At 30.5% G+C, this 22,440-nt stretch overlaps 2 protein-coding genes across 2 annotated transcripts; one reads left to right on the top strand and one right to left on the bottom strand.

Annotated features, from left to right (window-relative positions):
• Positions 1 to 2,973: 2,973 nt before the first annotated feature.
• On the top strand, positions 2,974 to 5,445 carry LOC114174485 (B3 domain-containing transcription factor VRN1-like). The gene is made up of 6 exons (XM_085670072.1): positions 2,974 to 3,042; positions 3,328 to 3,799; positions 3,892 to 4,040; positions 4,133 to 4,391; positions 4,744 to 4,892; positions 4,996 to 5,445. The coding sequence occupies exons 1-6, from the start codon at positions 2,974 to 2,976 to the stop codon at positions 5,257 to 5,259; spliced, it is 1,362 nt and encodes a 453-aa protein (XP_085526198.1). The 3' UTR covers positions 5,260 to 5,445.
• Positions 5,446 to 11,827: 6,382 nt separating this feature from the next.
• LOC146888362 (zinc finger BED domain-containing protein RICESLEEPER 2-like) lies at positions 11,828 to 14,592 on the bottom strand. The gene is made up of 3 exons (XM_085668718.1): positions 12,549 to 14,592; positions 12,389 to 12,466; positions 11,828 to 12,099 (listed from the first exon to the last, which is right to left on the bottom strand). Exon 1 carries the CDS (start codon positions 14,548 to 14,550, stop codon positions 12,622 to 12,624), a length of 1,929 nt encoding a protein of 642 aa, XP_085524844.1. The 5' UTR covers positions 14,551 to 14,592; the 3' UTR covers positions 11,828 to 12,099; positions 12,389 to 12,466; positions 12,549 to 12,621.
• Positions 14,593 to 22,440: the final 7,848 nt, after the last annotated feature.

Raw genomic sequence — 22,440 nt, 5'->3', positions numbered from 1 at the left:
CATATAGATATACACCAAGCACACTGCATTCCTGTAATTGAAGGAAGAAAAAATAATTTCATATTTCGTGGGCCCCACTCTTTAAAGGAGAAAAATGAATTTAAAACCAACACACAACAAAGCAAAATTCAATCTACCAGGTTCGAATCCCACACCTACACACTACTACACACAAATTTCACCACTAACCTACATATCATCATATGATATATCATGCATTATAAGTATTAAAACACTTATACTTCATAAACCATAATTCCTTAAATAATTATTATAAATACTGTAATAACTTAAATCACTCAAATAATAATTATTTCATATTTCATAATTTAATAACCTAATTAAATTAAATAAATCAACAATATTAATCACGCCATTAATTTTTTCCATATATTTTTTTTTAATAAATAATCAAAATATGTTTTTTAAAAAAACATGAGTAATCAATTGTTCGTCCACGTCAGCCTTGCACTTAATGTCTTTCTTTTTTTTCAAAAATTAAAAAATATTAATACCTGTTTGTTTAAACACAATTCTCACCAACATTCACTTTCCTTCAAGCTCAATTCCTGCTGACACAATTCATCACACCCTCAAACATTTTTAAGAAAGTACCGAGTAATTTACATAACTTTGATTCTCTATTACGAATAGAGATACGTAAGAGCTTTGGGCCCTTTAAAACATAAAAATATTTTTGTTTATTTTCTATTTTATTTTCTTATTATTTTTGGGGAGAATTAAATGTCTTGAGAACCACATCATCTTTGTATATCTAGTTGAAGATATTGCCTTTGAACAAACGTTGTAAGGTGCTAATATCTTCTTTATGGTGTAACGATTCCCAGACTCAAAATCCATTTTTTTATGTTGATTTGCCTTATCTTTTTTGTTTTCTATAATTATCAAAAATAAACTATGATAGCGACTACCAAAATTATATTTTATTTTAAAATACTTTTATTTTTTTCAAGTTAGCTATCTCGTCGCAATTTGGCTTGCAATTTGGCTTGCGACAAGGTGTGACTTTTATAATCATGAACATTTTTTACCCAGGATGTGCAACCTTTATATTATGTGATAAAGACTAAAAGAAGAATTTCCGAAATATAAAAAACCAAGATGTTAATGCAATATATGGATCTCTTTGAGACTTGGAATAATTATAGATACCTTGTGCTTCTTATATATATTTGGTACATGCAGTCGTATCATCTTCAAAATGTTTATTTGAATGGCATGGTTTGGATTTTACTTTATTTTCAAAATGTTTGAGGTCTCCGTTTGAATGCACTTGCAACATATATATATATATATATATATATATATATATATATATATATATATATATATATATATATTATTATAGGATAAAGATTATTTAACATCGATAATTACCATTTGATAACTAATCAAAGTGAACTTTTATATTTAAAAAAAAATAACAAAGAGTAATATTAAATGGAAGTTAAAAATCTTTTGGTGCAAAAATACCGTTGATCTTTATTATAAAATAGAACATGCATCGAAGGAATGGACTCACCTAGTTTGTATCTTGCATAAATTGTTTTTTCTTTATGGATGTAATGGGGCCATTACATTGAATGCATTTGGTTGATGATTAAATGTGTGTTTGATTCTGTGTTAAAATAACGTAGAATTGGTTAAAATTGATTTTCTTAAGTATAATCAATTCAATTTTCAATTCACATTTCTATTCAAAATCAATTCAAAAGTCAAGAATTCACATTTGCTTCCGAGAACTATTCATCCCAATAACATACATGTTTTTACTCTCCATTTCTATTCAATTCAATTTGAGACAAGTAAAGATATGTGGGTCATGCTTCTAAAATGTAATTATATTTGTTTTTTCTCCAAAATATGGTGAGCTCTTAGAGTTATTAGAGTTAATTCTTTCACACATTAGTATAAGCGATCAATTCACGGTTTAAATTATTTTCTTTAATTTCATATTTTATTTCTTTTTTCTTAAAAAATTTAATTATTAATTCAATAAGTATGATTGTTGAATTGTGAGATGTTACCTAACTAAAATCTTACACTACAAGAAAATCCTTAATTAGAAATCAATTTTATAAAAAAAAAAATAGTTAATCATTATAGTGACCAATTTAGATACCAATTTACAAAATTAAAAATTACTAGTTACTAAAATAGTCATTACTATAAATAAAATTATAATTAGTCACTAATTAATTAGAGACTAATTTAGAAACTAATTCATTTTGGTAGTTAAAATAGTTAATTTTTTGTGACTAATTTCCTTTAATAATCAAAACCGTGGTGAATAATTTTAAAAATCAATTTAGCGACTAATTTATCTTTTTATTCATAATAGTGACTATTTTCTTAATTAATTATTTTTAGTTTTGTAAATTAGAATTTAAATTGGTCACTATTTAAAATTGCTTGTTTGTAATGTTACATTTCATAGTATTTATCATGAATATAAACAAAGTATTACAAATTAATAAACAAATTATAGAGATTATAAAGATATATATATATATATATATATATATATATATATATATATATATATATAATCTAACGTGAATACACGTGTTATAATCTCGTTTAAAACTCACAAATAATCAATTAAGTTTTAAATATAATGAATTATGCTTAACTGTTTGCCATTAAAAAGAATGTTTATCACGTTAAAATTACCTCATTTGTTTCTTTTAATATATATATTATATTCTCTCATTTTTTTTTTAACTGTTTTCGAGAATTTTTTATTTTTCACTCTTAGAATTATGTAAAACAATCTTCAATAAAATAAAAAGTAACTTTTATAATCATGCTTCGTGTTGTCCAGCTAACAATCTGATTTTGACTACAGAAAATTAGTTTTAACCATCTCAAGAAGCTAACCTTTATTTCTTAGTTTCAATTGTTAAATTCAGAATTTCCTTTGAGTTTTGATTCTCAGGTATAATCTAAGCCATGACTTCCCCTTGCAACATCCATTTCTGTAAGATTATCCCCAGAACAAGTCTTGCAAATGGGATACTGGTAAGCATCATTATTCGGTCTTTTTATAGTGAAGTTGATGTTCCTTTTAGTAGCATCAAATGAAATGAGACTTCTTTATCAATTTTAGTTTGTTATTGATTACAAATGTTATAATATGTATAAAAGCAAACTTGAATCCTGTATCTCTGCATGCCTGATCCATGCTCATGAAATACCATTATTTTTCTTATCTTTTGGTAATGATATTGATAAGATAGGAATTTGGGGTTTTACGAAGTCATGCATGTGAGTTTCATCATTCTTGCTAAAATCAGAATCTTGCAGAAACTTCCAAAAAATTTCACTACAAAATATGGAGATGGAATTTCAGATCCGGTGTTTCTCAACCTTCCAGATAACACTGAATGGAAAATATACTGGACTAAGCATGAAGGTGAGATTTGGTTTCGGGAGGGATGGAAGGAATTTGCAACACGCTATTTTCTAGATCATGGTGACTTGGTGTTGTTTAAATATGTGGGAATTTCTCGTTTTGATGTCCACATATTTGACAAAAGTGCCGTCGAAATAGACTATCGTTCCCACTTCACTCATGACAATCCTGTTGATTCTGTTGAAACTTTGGATGAACAATGTGATGATGGAACGGACAACATTGTGTATAATAGTGATGATTCTGAGGAAAATTTGGATGAGCAATGTATCCGAAGCCCCAATGGGGTAAACTTGCATCAGGATGATCAAAGTAGGAGTGCTGGTTTTCAAAAGCCAAAATTTACGAAGCAGAAGTTAGATGGTATGAATGTCAACATCTGATCATTATGTGTATCAATTAACTTTTGGAAACCAACTTTTCATAACCTACTGATGACATGTTCGATTTTTCAGGAGAAAAGGGAAAAAGCATCTTTGATGATGAATGCCCAAAAGTGGAGCAATCAACTTCCTTGGTTTTAAACAGAGCGACGACTTCTAAATCAATGCATCCTTCTTTCAAGCTTGTTGTGTTGCCATCCTTTATCATTTCTGATTCCCTGGTGAGCATTTGTGATGACTTATCTTGTTATGTTGCAGCAGAAATATAATCCTCAAGAGTGTACATTTTTACTTTGTAAAACAAACATCCCAGGTTATTCCATCAGAATTTTCAGAACAATATTTGAAGAAGACACGTGCAGTTGTCCTCCTTGAGGTCACGGATGGGAGAAGTTGGCCTGTAATTTTTTCTGCTCCTAGAATTATTGCTGGATGGAAGAAATTTGCATCAGAAAATAATTTGAGAGTGGATGATGTCTGTGTGTTTGAGCTGATAACGAAGATCCAGAGTCTGGCCTTCAAAGTTTCCATTATCCCATATGCAGGAAAACCAACCACACCCATTTCACATGGTAATCCTTTATTTTATTTTTGGAAAATCATATTTTAACTCCCACAATTTGATTCTCATTTTGTACTCTGTGATTAGTGTGGAATATTCATTAATGTACTACTATCTTTTCTTTTAAAAGAATCAATGTCCAATACTAAATCACATCAGAAAATACAAAATGAGAGTTAAATTGTAGAAGTCAAAATATCATTGTGCTTTATTTTATCTAATCTGAAGATAATTATACTTTTTGAGAATAAAATGAACATTGTAGCTGTGAATTGAAATTCCAACACAGGATTTTAAACAATTACTGTGAAAGAAAAATCTGATTCCTGTGAAATTGCAAATATAGATCATTCAAAAAGCAGAAAAGTGCATCCTCCAATTAACTCTAGAGGGTGGGAGTTCAAGTGTAAGAACTTTAGTAGGAAAACGTGAAGAAGGCAGCGAATTCTCTTCAGAAAATCCCTTTTTCATGAGCACTCTAAGTTGGCAAGGAAACACAACGAGATGCCCGGTGAGGTTTAGTTAAGCAAGCACTAGTTGTGGAATTTCATAATGTGATGTTGTTTTATGTTGTTCTAATAATTGTTAACATGTACGTATGTAACTTGATGCAGCGTGTGCCGAGTAAGTTTGCGAGAAAGTATTTGGTAGGCGTGAATCATGATTGCATAATGATGCAGTTCAGGAATATAGTGTGGCCGGTAACGGTTGTATTAACTAAAAGTGATTTATCAGGCACGCTTTCTGCTGGGTGGCCCATGTTTTCAAGAGCAAATAAACTGCGAGCAGGAGATGTTTGTATCTTTGAGTTGGTCAACAGAGAAGATATAACACTTGATGTTCATGTTTTTAGAGATCATATTGAGGTAATGCATTAACAGCTCTTTCTATATATAACCTCGTAACTTCACTTCTTTACAATGACTTTGCTGTTGTTAACACCTCAATATCTCACCTTGTTGGGTCTTTAGAGGATTCCTAACACAACCATGAGACGTATGTCAAAGGATTTAGTATCTACCTTTTCTCTATATTTTTATCATCTTTCCTTGTCTTATTATCATGGTTTCCATCGTTATGTAAGATCTAATCGTTACAATGGGAGATTTTAAAGGAAAAACTGTTTGTTCTTTCTTCTTGAAAGATTAATTAGGAACAGATCCTATTTTCAAATTGATTTTTTCCCATGATATGATTATAATTTATTTCTTTTAAGGATAATAGCAGAACAGATATAGATGGATGGAGTGATTATTGATTTATTTTAAACATAATAACTAGAGATAGTAAATAAACCTGTTTTCGTGGGTATCGTGCAAATCCGTCCCCGTTTTGACGGGGAATTCCCGTATTGACTGGGTATGGGTATGGGTATGGGTATGGGTATGGAAAATCTCTGACTTTTTCAATTAGGTATGGGGATGGGTATGGGGATGTACATATACCCGTCATAATACCCTTCCCTGCCATATCTCTGTCTCCGTTTAAATTTTTAAAATATTCACAATTAATTAAGTAATCTTATATATATATATATATATATATATATATATATATAATTTTTTTCTATTTTTTATTTCTTCTAATTATTTAGTTTGTCATGAAACTCATTCGCATCTCCATTATATTTTTCATCTTATCATAACCTTTATGTAATTATGTTAAAATGATGTATGTCAATTAAAAATTTTGTATGCCTCACATTTGAATATTTCAATTATTTTTTTACTATTTTTATTTATTATATATTTTTCTTGCACATGAGAATGTTTAATACTCTCAATTTAAGGTAATATAAAAAAATTCTTTACTTATTATTATTAATTTTTGTTTAATTTAAAGAACTCTTTTGTTTCGTTAAAATAATTTTTGTTTTTTTTTCAACCATTGGGTACGTATGTTGATATTTGAAAAATTTTCTTATATCTCTAAGGTATTTTTCATCTTATTATACCCTTAATTATACATTTGATTTCCTTTATGCGATTTCTTTCAATAGTTTCTTAAATTATTTTTAAGACACACATTTGTTAACTTTTTAATATTTTTATTTATTGTTTATTTTCATCATGTAGAATAATATTTCGATATATTCTATCTAATTATCTTTTATTTTCTAACTCATTATCAATCATACTGTAATTTTTTTACTTTAATTGTATAAATAACTTTTATTTACTGCAATATAAAAATTTAATGTAATTGCCATGAATATTTTTTTTGTCACTATTCAACATATATTGGAGTTCAAAACATACAAAATCTATGTCAAAATTTTATTATTATGTTTATTATTTGATTTTTGTGTCATTTTGATCAAGTGATGTATTATAACTTGTATTAGTGTATAAAAAAAAAGATATTCATTAGAATTTAAAAAATTGAAGTAAACAAACATTTAAAAATATTTTAATTTGAATATTTGTTTTCCTTTTATAATTTTTTAAATATTTTTTAATTTTATCAACTAAGTTTCATTAATTTTTGTAGTTTGCAAATTTAATAAATGTTTTGGTTCTCATGAAATTTTATTTGGTATTCTAATCTAAAATGTAAACAATTATAATTTATTTCAAAGTATTTGATATGGAAGAAACAATCATCCTCCTAATTTTGAATATTTGATAATATTATGTTTTTTTACCGTAATTTGTTTTTTTTATAAAAATTAATATTGAAATATTTAGAAAACGGGTACGGGTATGGGTACGAGATTATACCCATTACCTAGTGGAGATGGGGATGTGACAAAAGTTTGATACCCGTTGGGTTTGGGTATGGGGATGAGGATGATTTTTTTTTTACGGGGATGGATATGGGATAGCGAAACCCGTCCCCGCCCCGTTGCCATCCCTAATAATAACAAAAGAAAAAATATATCTAGATAGAGTTTGTGCTATTGATTTTTGCAAATTAATTACTTATATACTAATGTAAAGTTAACGGAATACTATAATGAGTGCAATAAATTGGATTTATTTAGTTCTATTTGTTTAACGGTTTAAATGTTCAGTGCTCTGAATTCTTTCGAACAAAATTTACTATAAACTAAAAATTAAAATTGACTGTAATTAAAAAAAAGGCTTAAATACCTTTTTGGTCCTCATTTTCGTAGTGTTTATTGCGAATGGTCCTCATTTTCACAAAATGTTTAAAATGGTCCTCATTTTTACCGAATCTTTAGAATGGTCCTCATTTTCCCAATTCGTGTTTTATTTGGTCCTTTTCTGTAACGTCGTTTAAATTATTAACGGAGCATTGTACATGTGGCACGATTTGTATTAGGGTGTATTACGTGTACTGTACAGGTGGCTTAATTAGATATTTGGGGATAAATAAGTGAGCTAGGGTTTTGATAGGGAATGTTTGGGCAGTTGGTGAATTTTGGCAATCTTGTTCCTCCATTCCCAATTGGTATTGCTGCAATCTTCTTCTTCCTGCAATCCCATTATATAGGTATGTTATGGTCCCAATCTTGTTCCTTTATCTCTGGTTGTAATCGTTGGAGGCAACCGTGTTATATCACTTCGTGCACTATTGGTGGTTCAACGAGAAATGAATTAACCCCGATTTGTAGTTGTAGAGAGATGACTGCTTTGAGGATGGCAAGAACTCCAAAGAATATTGGTAGAAAATTTTGGGTACAATCTATTTTTATTTTTGTGTTAATAATAAATTGGTTTTAATTTTTGGTTTATTGATTTACAGAATAGTGGTTCCAATAATGTGGGCTGCAACTTTTTAAAATGGTGGTGTTGATGAAAAGGATGTCATCATCATGACACAAATGAGGCAGATTAATGATTTGGAGAAGTCATTTAAGGTTGCTGAGAAGAGGCTGCAATTAGTAATAGGGTTCACTTGAGTTGTTATTGTATTATTCGTATTGTTATTGTGTGTAATCTTTTAAAGTCCAATCTGTTTTGTGCTATTGTTAAATGAAGAAATGAATTAGTTTGATTATGTTGATATTAGTCCCAACATGTTCAAAATGACATCTTAATCTGAGCATTGAAGTAAGTGAAATTGATTTAAGTTTGGGAAAAATTAAATTGATATAAGTCTGGAAGAAGTTAAATTCATAACATTAATTCATCCTCATCAAAATGCACTACATCAATGTTTGACAAAAGTGAAACTGAACGAAATGGGGGACCACTGCTACAATCAATTACAAATAAAATAATGGGAACCATTACACCAACATCGACAACTGACAAACAAACCAACTAAAATAATACCCCACTGAACCCCACCTACAGACACAAACTACACAAAATCATGGAAGTAATTTAGAAACCATGCAGAACATCACAACAATCGAAAGACAAACAAACCCAAAAATAGAATTACGAAAACCCTAACCCATGAGCAAGCACAACCCATAAAACCCTGAACCCACTTACCTCGTTGATGATGATTAACTAGAAAATTGAAATGAAGAGTGCAACTGCAATCCAATGATGAAATGGCAAGTATTAGCTACTTCCTCTGCAAATCTGAACTCAAGAAAGACGAAGATAAAGAAATTTCCCTAATTGCAAAATTTCCCCTAAATTGAAAAATTAACGTTAATTAGCCACATGCACAGTACACGTAACACACCCTAATACAAATCGTGCCACCTGTACAATGTTCCGTTAATGATTTAAACGGCGTTACAGAAAAGGACCAAATAAAACACGAATTGCGAAAATGAGGACCATTCTAAACATTCGGTAAAAATGAGGACCATTTTAAACATTATGTGAAAATGAGGACCATCCGCAATAAACACTACGAAAATGAGGACCAAAAAGGTATTTAAACCTTAAAAAAAAACAAGTTCGTATGTTTATTGAAAGTATGGATTTTCTGGTAAACTCGGATGAAATACCTAAATTTTACTAATTTTTGTTCTTTATCTTACCTTTAGTTATTATGTTAGTTTGATTTTCTTATCGTATAAGTTAATTAAAAAAATACTTGTTTGGTTGATTTAGTAAACAATAAAAAATTATTTAGCATAAAATATTGGAAATGTATTAAAGATGAATACAATTTTTTTTTCATCTTTTGAAGATAATTCTTACCTAAAGTTTTCTTTGTCTTTCTTGTAGCATAATTTTATCTTTTAAAAGATCTTGTGTAGTTGTAGTCCTATTTGAGTAGCTCGACGAATCTAAGCTTTTATATAGATCTCTTATGTCTTGAATATTAGATTTATGTAATTGTCATAGTAGTCTTCATGTTTTCTTTCCATTCCCATTTCCATTCCCATTTTTATGAGCAACAATTCCATTTCCTTATCATATTTATCCACATTTACAAACTTCTCTATTAAGCAACCTTGATGATACAATCCTATCCAGGAAAGAGTATGATAGTTTTTGAATTTGAATTCTCAAGAGGAACGACATGAATAAATCAGAGAAGAACGCGGAATAAGACGAAGATGGAAGACGCCACAATCTAGCAGATTGATAAGTCAATTGAAGATTCGCCACAAAGATGTTAATCTTTGATAAGAACCGGAGGCCTAAGCCAAGAACAAAGAAAATCCTCTCTTTAATGAAATCAAATTCAATATATGACTAAAATGTGTCTATATTGTTTTTGGTACCTCTATATATAGGCACATAAGTTTAAGCAAACCTAAGAACCCTACAATAAGGTCCAAGTCCAAAACATAAAAACATAAACTAATTTATAAAAGAAAGCTCAAAGCCCAAAAACATAGAACATAATTAATTTCTAAGAGGAAACCCAAAGTCTAAAAACATAAACTAATTTTCCTAAAAACTATCCTTCAAATGTGCTTCAAGCCATGATCTTTATATTCCTTAAATTTCAGATTGTTTGTAGCATAAGGAGCTTTGAATAGTTTTGATCTTCCAATCACTTGCTCCTTGCCCTTGTCATAAGTCCCTTAAATTGTAATGGTTCATCTTCAAGTTCTTCTTCTATGGAATCTTGGGATAATCCTCTATCATTCCCTCATTCTTGAAGAGAATTTGTCCTCAAATTTGTACCACTTGAAGTTTAGGAGATAGTCCTCTATCATACCCTCCTTCTTAACATGAATTTGTCCTCAAATTCGTCTCACTTGAAGATTCCTTATCATTCTCCCCTGTTTGAAGAGAATTCGACCTGAATTCGAGAAGGTCATACGCACAAACACAAACATAAATCAAAGACACAAATATAAAATAAAATAAAATAAATAGAAATTCTACTAAAATGAGATGTGGATCATGAAAGAGGCCAATCTCTTATTATCAAAGATTTTGGAGGTCTGCCTTCAGGGTCAAATACCCACCTGCACAAATCATCAAACAATTTTAAATTAAAGATAAAATGCTCAAAGAAAAGAAATGGAATATTGCTCAAACAAACAACCCAATTATAGGTATGACTTTGATCACCCATAGGTTTGTTAGAAATGGGTAAACAAGCTAATTCATGACCATATATTTCTAAGCTTGTGTCTTTTTTTATCATCATTTTGTCTTCCCATTGTTGATCTCCTTGTTGCTTGATGAACAAGTCTTCCCTAAGTATCCTTTCTTCTTTTCATTGTTGATGCCATTGCTCTTTGATGAATAATTTGTCCATAGGCAATAAAATAATAAGAGAAAAGTTAGTACATTTTTTTATTGACAATTCATAATGCTCTCTTATTTATTTCTCTTTTTCTCTCTTTTCTTCCTTCTCTCTTTTTCTACTCTTTTCTTTCTTTTCTTTTTCTCGCTCTTCTTTCTTTTTTCTCTCTCTCCTTCTTCTTTCTCCTCTCTCTCGCTCTTTTCTTTCTCTTCTTTTTCTCTCTTTTCTTTCTTGTCTCTTTCTCTCTTTTCCTTTGCTTCATTTTCTATAAGTGTTTCCTTCTCATGGGCTCTTTTTAGCTTTTGCTCTTGCCTTCTTTTCAATACATCTAATTTTTGCATTGTCCTTTCTTCCTCCTCTCTCAAGTATGAAATTTAGTTCTTGAGGTATTCATAATTCATGGTAAGGGTGGGCATGGATTGGATAATTAGATATCCGCTCCAAATCCAATTTGAATCTAAATATATGGTTCAGATTTTGATCCATATCCACTTTTTTGTTGAAAAAACAATTTGGATATTTTAAAATCTATATCCAAATATTAGGATCAAGTTAGATATCCTTATCTAAATATTTGGATCAGTTAAGAATCTAGATTTATTTCTAAATTCATTTTTAATGAAACTTAACTTTTTATAAATTTAATTTTAATTTTTAATTTTTAATTTTAATTTTAAATTTATATTTTAAAAATAAAATAATTATTTCATCCAATACATAAATATTTTTAAAAAAAGTAAAATAATATATAAAATAATAAAAATATAAAAATATTATAAATTTAATAGTATTAAAGATTAAAAATAATATATTATTTAAATTCTTAGCATTAAAAAAAATTAAAATCATATAATTGTCCATATAAAATCATTTAATCTTTTGGTAATGAAAATTATTATAAAGTCATTACGTCCTCATACAATATCACTAACATTAAAAAATAACAAATCCAAAACACTATAGAGTTCATGGCAATTTTAACAGTCTCTTCAAATAGAATGCAACAACACCCATTCGATTACAAAGTTCAAAATCTCTTCCATGGCTCATTAACTCAAACTCATTATCAATATCTCACAACCATCTATATATGAAGCAACTGGAGTTGGCATCAATCCACTTGACTTGTGATTTATCTGAAACATGAACGAATTAATAAAGAAATTTAAATAATCTATTCCAATGATAGATATAATAACAAATTCATATGTCAAGCAATAACAACATAAGTTAATGCATCACTCAATCATTTTATCTCTACCCACCAATTCTAATAAAACTAACACATTTTTTGTGACTTATAAATGTTGTTCCATCAAAGTGTCATGTTAGAATACAACTTAAGGTTTTAAGAAAATCACTAAACAATAGAATACAAGAAAGAGAAGTTATTCACATGAAAAGGGAACTCCATTCATTACTTACTAATTGCAAGAGGCATGGGGCGTGAGCTTTAACTCAAAGAAATTATACTGTGGTCATCATCTTGTTGAGAAACCAACTCTTTAAGAAATAAAAAAAAAATTATCATTAGTTAATACATATTTAATTATAATATTATTACATAATTTAAACATCAAAATACCTTGGTCAACAAATTGAAGCTCTTCAAAATCATAGTCTAACAATGATGGTGAATGTGTGTCTTTCAACCAATCCTATGTACAAATAAGTGCCTCCACCTTTTGTTGTGATAAAGAACTTCGATATGGATCAAGCACTCTTCCTCCCGTGCTAAATGCATACTCAGATGCTACCGTAGAAACAGGCATAGCTAATAGCTCTCGTGCTATGTTTGACAAGATTGGAAATCTACATGAATTCATTTTCCACCAATGAAGAATGTTCAAAGTTGTTTCACCAAGCTCTTCCTCTAAATACTTTTGAAGTTCAGATTTGTTTAAAGAGGTTCCTGTTGTTTGCAAAAACTTATTCCGACCATATGGATCATGCTTATAATTGGGTACTTCAACATGTGTTTGTTGTGTGTCATTTTCAGCTCCCCCATTTCGACTTTTATATTCATCAAACAACAACTTTAAGGAAGTATCAAGCCGTGACTTTAACACCCATCCATCATTTGTCTTTTCAGGATCAAAAAGTTGATCAATTGCCCAATTCATATAACTCATCTTGTATCTAGGATCTAAGACAACAGCAATTAACAACAATATATTGAACTTGTTAGGTTCACCCCAATATTTCTCATATTTTTTTCTCATTTTTTCAGCCATCTTATATGTAGCACTACTTGTAGCATTGGACTTTAGGAGATGATTGATCCCATTCCAAATTCCTACCACTTCTAACATGTAGATATTACTAGTAACATAAGAGTTACCTGAGATGCGCAAAGTAGCTTCATAAAAAATGCTCAAGAAAGGTAGAATAGACTCAACATACTCCCAATCTTCATGAGAAGGCAATCCAATCCCCTTTCCTAACTCATTAGCATATTTTGTATCATAAAACTCAAGCTCAACAAATGCCATTTTATGCTTGAAAGCAGCATCTAACATCAAATATGTTGAATTCCACCTTGTTTCAACATCCAAGCAAATATGACCTTTATATTCAATCTTTTGTCTTTCAACACACTCTTTGAATTTTATAAATCTAGAAGGAGATGATCTAATATATTTCACTGCAGCACGAATTCTTAAAACAGAGTTATCAATCTCTTTTAGACCACTACTCACAATTAAGTTCAAAATATGTGCACAACAACGCATATGAGTATAGTCACCTTTCAAAACCGAGTTATTCCAAGACAATAGTCTTTTCTTCAAGTGTTGAACTCCCGTGTCATTTGATGTAGCATTATCTACTGTCAAGGTCAAAACACGACTCAACCCCCATTCATGCAAGCATGACTCAACAAATTTAGCCATGGCCTCTCCAGTATGACTTATTACTTGACGGAAATTCAAAATCCTTTTATGCAAATTCCAATCATTGTCGATGAAGTGGGCTGTTAAACACATATAACTTTGATTTTGAGGTGAAGTCCATGCATCAGTAGTGAGACAAACTCTTTGACAATGTTGAGAAAGAAAATCCTTCAAATATATCTTTTTTGCATTCCATAATGTCACAATATTCCGTGATATGGTATAACGTGATGGGATCTTAAATCTTGGCTGCAAAGCATTTGAATACCTCCTAAAAGCAACATGCTCTACAAATCGAAAGGGGAGTTCAGCTTCCACAAACATTTTTACCAGTTCTTCTTGACAAAGTTCTTGGTCAAATCTACCATAAGGAGAGTTAGTATTTCCATCAATTGTTGAAGATGAACCTACTTTTTGTCTCTTGTTTACTTCTTTATTGGGGTTATTTGGACATCTCAACACATGATTACGCATTGCAGTTGTTCCTTTCTCATATCGAATAAGGATATCACAATACTTGCATTGAGCCCTTTTATCCGATTTTGGTTCTAGTTGAATGAAATGATTCCAAGCTTCTGATCGATTTTTCCGTCCCTCATGAGAAGGGGGTCCCATATTTGCAGAGCCACTAACAATTGATGGAGTAGAAAGTGCATGTTCAATTGGTTTTGAGACGGAACAATCATCTTCATCCATAGTTACCACTGTATCTGATAAGAAAAGATAATCAAGTTACTATCAATAGTTAATAGTTTGAAAGTCTCCTGTCCTACAAAAAATAAAAGCGTAAAACATAAATAATAAGAGTAATACATCTTAAAATTAAAGACGTAAAAGAAAAATAGAAATACTAAAACAATGCTTTGTATTTACGGACCAACTCGAATTTATTTTCAATGAACTTAAACTTAAGAAACTAGATTTGGTACATTGAAAAAAAAAATTACTAGTATAAATACAATTGTTAATTAGAGTTATATATATATATATATATATATATATATATATATATATATATGTTTTTTTTATTCCTCTTAAAATTTTAAATGTTCATAATTCAAATAAATATGTTTTCTTAAACTATAGCTGTGATTATGAAGAAAGTTAGAAGAAAAATATGACCAAAGTTGTATCGGAAAACAGAATTATGTGGACCAAAACCATCATTCAAAAGCCTACCTACCATAAGTAAAACAAACAATCTTAATTTGATAGTTGAAAAAACCACATAAGACTTATAAAGTATGTTAATGACGAAATGATGATAAAGATGCCCAATTCAAAATGAATACTTTCAATTATTTTGTAATTATATATGGATTAAAAAACATTTTTAAGAGTTAAAGAAAAAAAAAAACATATTTTAGTAATTTGTCTTATATTCTCAAACACAGTAACTAAAAACAGCACGGTAATGTTGACAACTCTATTCTTTTAAGTATATAATTAACATTCGATGATAGAAGTCATGTGTATAAAAAAAGATCAATCGAAGAATTTAATCTCTTAAATAATTTACTCAAACAAACTCTTGACCAATTACACATTAGCCACCCAAAAGAATGCAATAAACTGCTCGTAAAACTTTTGATCCAACTTGGCCAATTCTAGAACCTTTTTTTTTATTACTATTTTCAATGTGCACCTGAATTCTGATTAGTAATATTTAATAACAGCACAGAGGACCCCAAAAAACAGAACGATGGTAAAAAGTATTGAATTCTGAGATTTTTTGTATGCTAGCTTTCAAGAGAAATAGTGCTCACTTACCGTAAAAAGCTAATACAAGCTCAGCAGAAGGACTCTCTGTTTCTGTTTTGTTGCAATCTTCATTTCCAGTGAAGAGCCTTGCATGTCGTTGCTCATCCCTTAAATTTTCAGGACTCAGATTGAGATGGGATTTTAGTTTTCAAGACCTGGAAGGAACTAAAGAAAACTTTTTTCAGACAATTCACTGTGGAAATTTCAGCAGCAATTATCAGATTATGCAACAACAGGTGAGGCTTGGATCAGATAACACCTGCATACAAGAACTTTTTCCTGTTTTTCATCAAAAGGGTATGGTTGCATGGACCAAATAAAAAAAAATGCAGTTATGAATATGCCACTGAAATCAAGCATGTATTGTATTTTTAAGCACAAGATGAGAGTACAACCATAAATACTAGTCAAATAAGTGAGAGAACCTCAAGGCTTTATAAAGTACTTTATCCTACTTAATGTGAGGTAGTCCTTTCCGTGACCCAACCCTCAACAAGGGCACTAATTGTTGGGACTAAAACAAAAGAGGAGAATCCAATCCAAAATTTGGAAATTGTTCATTCATCTATTCAATTGTTTTTTAAAGGCATTGTTGTGTTTATTTTGGTACAAGGCCACATGTATCTTCCTAAAAGACAATCCCATTCGAGTAGGATAAAAACATAGTCAAGTGTGAATTCATCCAAACATAACAAAATCTGAATAAAACTTCTTCAGTAAAATACAATGGGAGCAAAAGGAAGGGACACATAGTACTTACAAAGCGGAAGAAAACCACCACTGCTAAAGCACAAACCTCCAAGTAAGATATGAAGACCACTTCTAGCAGTTTTCTGCACAACAAACAAAGGCTGTATTATCCATATGCCTCTAACAAAATCAATAGGGAAGAAGAAACATATAGATACACACACAACACAAGGAAGTGTAACAAAACGAAAAGAAAGTAATAAAGTTGTTTGATCACTTTATGCATGAATCGACAATCAAAACAAATTCTAGAGACCAAAGCACCCTATACAAGCATTACGTTTGAATCACAGTGCTATTTTAATGCTAAAAACAGTTGTCCAAAAGGAATATATCCACCTTGTTGTGCAAAGACAAGTGACATACTTTTTTCTTATATGTGCACACATAAAGTCTTATAGAAACAAACAACCATAAAATGAACACACTTCACAGTATACACCACATCGATAAATGGCTGACCATTCAATTTTAATAATTAACAACCTGGGATGCAATATACACTTCACAGTATAAAAAAATCTTTTATACTCAAGTATTATAAAACAAGTTGTCCTACCAAATTTGAGTTGTGAAAGTGCAGAAAACAGACCTGAGATGCAGTCAGTGTTGGGTACCAATTCTCGACCAAAATGCAGTGTGGATCAAAACGCATGGGATTCTTTCTCTAAAACCAAATCAAACAAATGAATGAATAAACTTAAATCTAGATAAAATAGAAGAGAAACGGGAATTATTGGAATGGAGAAGAGAGAAACGCAGCAGTATGATTCTTTCTCTAAAATCAAATCAAACAAATGAATGAATAGACTTAAAATAGATAAAACAGAGGAGAAACTAGCAACATTATTAAAATGGAGAAGAGATTCAAATACCTTCAATCACTCAACCGTAGTGTTCTCGAAATTTTGAGGGTGAAGCAAGAAGAAGCAAGAAGAAGCAGAGGAAGAGAGGGTTTAGGGTTTTCGAAAATTTGGGGGTGAAGCACAGATGAAGCTAGAAGAAGCAGAGGAAGAGAGGTTCTCTAGATTTTGGGGGTTAGCAAAGAAGAAGAAGGGATTTAGGGTTCTCAAAAAATTTTAATCTGGAACATTGAAATTAGGTTCAGATTATTATTTTTATCTGAATATAATCTGATTTAAAATTTGGATTCTTTTTATTTTTAGTTTATATAACTAAAACAGAAATCCAATCTGAAAAAGTTTATAAAATACAGATAAAAGAAAAATCCATATATAATTAAATGGATTAATAATGGAGCAAAACAGATCAAAAAGAGAGCAGATTAGAAAAACTAAATTTTTTGCCCACCCCTAATTCATGGGACTTGCATCCCCATTAGGACATTGATGAGTTTCATGCCCATAGTCTTCACATTTGGAACATCTTAGTGTACTTGTCTTTGGCAATGTGATAAGTGCCAAATGAGTAATTTTCATATGAAATGAGGGCACCTATGTTCTTAATTTGTGTTTATATCATGATTGATTCTCCCTAAATCTAGAAAAGAATGAGCTTCCAAGTTTTTGTTGAAAAGAAGTCACTTGATCTCTGTTTTGTGTAAATTTCAGGTACAATAGAGTAGAGAGAGGAAAGAACTTAAGAGAAGCAAAGGAGAAAGCAAGAAATAGAGAAAATAGGGAAGAAATGTTGTCAAGGTCGCTCAAACCAAAACATGCTCGCTCAAGCTAAAGCCACTGTCGCCATTCTCGCCTAAGCGATGCAGGACCTCGCTTAAGCGAGCGCTCGTGCAGTGGAGACCATCTCTTACCGCCATTCTCGCCCAAGCGAGATCTGATGCTGCCAATCTCGCCTAAGCGAGACCCTTTCTTCAACTCGAAGTACTCTTGCTTGCCTAAGCGAGATCTTTGCTTCAACACTTCTCGTCTAAGCGAGAGGCTTTCTTTAGCATGAAGAATTATGTCTCGCTCAAGCGAGACTCAGGTAGCTTGAGCAAGACCTTCGTGGAGTATAAATACTCCGTGAATCAGAAAGTGAAAGGCAGTTGGAATTTTGGAGAAGAAACTCACACGTGAAGATCTTGAGAGCTGCAATCACGAAAGCAGAACACAGTTTCTCATTTTCTTCTTCTTCTTCTTCTTAGCTCTTAGGATTTTGTTGGCTACCATGAGTGGCTAATCTTCTCCTTTGGGATTGAATGTAATCTACTCAAACTTGGATGTAATCTGGTGATATTTATATATAGCATTTCTGTTTTACTCAATATTGGTATTATTCTTCTGTTCTTAATGCTTGATTCTATTTGATCAATAGATGTTTTGATTTTGATTTATAAATCTGACTGGAAAGTATTTCTGAAAATCTGATTTGAACAATGATACTTGATATACTATGATGCTAGGAATAGATCTCAATATATCAATTGCTTTTAACACTCGACCGTAATGCTGGATAGTTTGTTGAATATGTGAGGAATCAATATTCAGAGAACTAATCTTATGAATTTTATATGCGAGGGATCTGTATAAATGATTTTTGAGTGTGCATCAATATTGGTATTTTCAGGTGTTATATATTATATTCATCTAGATTACAAACAAGGGAGATAGATGAAATTCAATCCCAGATTTTCTTATCGATCTTTTATCTAAATTTTCTTCTTTTACTGTATTCTATTTATGCAAATTGGTTTAACTAGAATTTTTTTATATATATGTTGATTGAGATAATTATTTATTTTAACTGAATCCGTTCCTCGTGGGTTCGACACTCCTACTTTAAATCATTATACTACAGTTGACTTTTGGTACGCTTGCCAAGAGACCAACACAATGATTTTCTATCAGGATTGTGCTTCCATTTAATACTAGCAATCTTACCATTTAGCTTTATAATTCTGGATTCCAAGGCATTGCCGTCCTCTACCAAGGCCTCATAAACACTAGGTGTATCACTACGTGTCACTCTCTTGGTACATTCAAGTCCTCTAACCAAATGATCTTGGTTAGGAGTATAATAAAATATATTTAGGACCTCACCACTCTTCTAAGTGTTTCACTCAAATTCTCACTCGTGTATCACACTTATAGGTTTTTTTTCTTAAATGTACTCTTTTGCCCTTTATCACTCAAATTCCCTTTAGTGCTTGGAAAAGAGCTCTAGTAGCTTAAGCAAAGAGTGAACAAACAATGTGAAAAATGTTGCGAAATCCAAATCTTGACTCCAGAGATCAAAGAAAATACAAAACTCTAGACAAAACTTCAAGAAATTTTAAAGACACAACACAAGAAAATTAAAATTAGAAAATAATAGGACTACCAAAGAGATTTAAAGGAGACAACACGGAGACTCTAAGAGAAAGACTGATTGCAAGTAGATACCAATAAACAACAAATAAAATTGCAACAAAAACTTGTGTTGAACTCCCCTTTTTTTTGGATCCTTTTTTTTAATATATATTTGTTTCCTTTTGACTTTGATCCACAATTTTTTTTGTTTTTTTTTTTTGCAGTTTAACACAAAAACAAACTAAACAATTTATCATTCAAACCCTCATACTCATGTAAATCAAAGTAAGTGCACTTGCAAATCCCAAACAAAAAAAAATCCACGAATCAAATGTAGAAATACACAATTTAAACAGAGAACAGAAAAGAAAAAAAATACGCAAAATAAAAAAAAATTCAACCAAATTGGAAACAATCTTAGGGGTTTTACTCCATACAAATAAACAAACAAAATTTAAAATAAAACACAAAACAAGCAGACATTGAAAAATTGTAGTTTTTTTTTTCATATGACAGAAAAATAACATAGAAGAGGAAATCCAAACCAGAACCTTGCTTTAGATACCAGATGATACGATCTTATCCATGAAAGAGTGATCGTTTCTGAATTTGAATCCTCAAGAGGCACAACACGAATAAATAAGAGAAGAACGCATAATAAGACAGAGATGGAGGATGCCACAATATAGCATATTGACAAGTCAAGTGAAGATTCACCACAAATATGTTAATCTTTGATAAGAACCAGAGGCCTAAGCCAAGAACAAAAAAATCTTCTCTTTAATGAAATTAAATTCAATATATGACTAAAAAGTGTCTACATTGTTTTTGGTACCTCTATATATAGACATATAAGTTTAAGAAAACCTGAGAACCCTAAAAGAAGGCCCAAACCCAAAACATAAAAACATAAATTAATTTATAAAAGAAAGCCCAAAGCCCAAAAACATATAACATAACTAATTTCTAAGAGGAAACCCAAAGTCTAAAAACATAAACTATTTTTTCTAAAAACTATCTTTCAAATGTGCTTCAAGATCTTCATATTCTTTGAATTTCATACTGATTGTAGCATCAGGAGCCTTGAATAGTTTTGATCTTTCCAATCTCTTGCTCCTTGCCCTTGTCATAAGTCCTTTAAATTGTAAAGGTTCATCTTCAAGTTCTTCTTCTGTGGAATATTGGGATAGTCCTCTATCATTCCCTCATTTTTGAAGAGAATTTGTCCTCAAATTTGTACCACTTGAAGTTTAGGATATAGTCTTCTATCATACCCTTCTTATTAACATGAATTTGTTCTCAGATTCGTTTCACTTGAAGATTCTTTATCACTTTCTAAATATACCATGTGTGTGACTATTAATCTAATTATTTATATTATTTTCTTTCCATGAAGTGCTAAGCCTCTAGGGTGATTTTGCTTTCCTAATAGAGTTTTGAGGTTAGATGTAATAATTTTTTTTGTTTTTTTATTATTGTTGTGATTCATTTTTATTTATGTATTCTATCTTTTAATCAAGTAAAAATAATAATTTTTATATTGCAGCAAGTTAGCAAGGTGTTAACTATATGTAACATAACTATCATACACATAAAAGGGTTTACAACATTAAATCTACATAACATAAAATTCAACTAAACTCGTTCAAATTACTCTTTCGGACTAAACATCTAAAAGAAATCTCTACAACAATTTTGGCTTGAAGACGTAGACGTAGATTAAAGACTACCAATAACAACACTTTGTAAAATATTAATACTTTATAGTTCATTTTAAGTGTTGACTTTAAAGTGGTGGGCTAAACAATAAAAACATTGCCTATAGTAATATATAGTCATAAGAACATTGCTTAAAAATTTTGTTTAGATAAATAATTTTTTTTCAACTGAAAAGTTTTAAGAGTGAAAAGGTAGTACTTTTCATTTAAAATGACAATATAAAATGGATCATTTAGAAACAAACAAATAAATAAAAAATCGTTGCGCTCTATCTCAGTCCCATGTACACCCTCACCTTTTCTTTTCTTTGCATTCAAAAGAAGAAACAAACAAATTTCTTTGTGGAGAGACTTCTCCATCATGTACTATATTCACGTTTCAATTATGAAGATATAGATAGATTTCTTTATGGAAGGACTTCTTTCTTCCTTTTTTTTTTTGTTTTTATTATTTGTTTTTGTTTTTGTTATTGTTTTATTTTATTTTATCTTTTTTACTCTTTCTTCAAAATGAAATTCCACAATTTTCATCAAAAATATTTTTGATAAACTTAATTAAAATTAAAGAAAAGAAGAAAAATAATTAATCACCTATTCTTCAAGCATTTTTTTAAAATCAAAATTTATCTTCCTCGAATGAAATTTGGTGTTCACAACAACCCTGAAGATATTGGGCCTTGGGGCCTTTGATTGGGGTTATTTGGGCCTAGTTTTACGATTCCTCTATTATGCATGTGAATTTCATCATTCGTGCTAAAAACATAATCATTGCAGAGAAATTTCACTACAAATTATGGAGATGGAATGTCAAATCCAGTATGTCTCAACCTGCGAGATAACACTAAATGGAAATACACTAGACTAAGCATGATGGTGAGATTTTGTTTCAAGAGGGATGGAAGGAATTTGCAACACGCTATTCTCTTGGTCACTTGTTTGAATATGTGGGAGTTTCTCGTTTTGATGTCCACATATTTGATGAAATTGCTCTTGAAATAGACTATCATTCTCACTTCACTCGTGACAACCTTGATGATTTTGGAACTTAAAGGCCTTTTATTCTACCAAGGATTTTTTTTGTTTGAAGTTTACTTAGATTTGTCTAGGAT

This window comes from Vigna unguiculata, chromosome 2, assembly GCF_037176805.1.
Source record: "Vigna unguiculata cultivar grain cowpea cultivar isolate G323 ecotype 2 chromosome 2, ASM3717680v1, whole genome shotgun sequence".
Lineage (NCBI taxonomy): Eukaryota > Viridiplantae > Streptophyta > Magnoliopsida > Fabales > Fabaceae > Vigna > Vigna unguiculata.
The sequence above is the reverse complement of the archived record's forward strand: the minus strand, read 5'-3'. Positions and strand labels throughout refer to the sequence as shown.

Bases quoted from the DNA above. Each gene is read 5' to 3' on its own strand.
- LOC114174485 (XM_085670072.1), top strand. From the start codon at position 2,974: ATGACTTCCCCTTGCAACATCCATTTCTGTAAGATTATCCCCAGAACA. The intron at 4,392-4,743 runs GTAATCCTTTAT...TTCAAAAAGCAG, and splicing joins AACCACACCCATTTCACATG to AAAAGTGCATCCTCCAATTA. The intron at 4,893-4,995 runs GTGAGGTTTAGT...AACTTGATGCAG, and splicing joins GAAACACAACGAGATGCCCG to CGTGTGCCGAGTAAGTTTGC.
- LOC146888362 (XM_085668718.1), bottom strand. From the start codon at position 14,550: ATGGATGAAGATGATTGTTCCGTCTCAAAACCAATTGAACATGCACTT.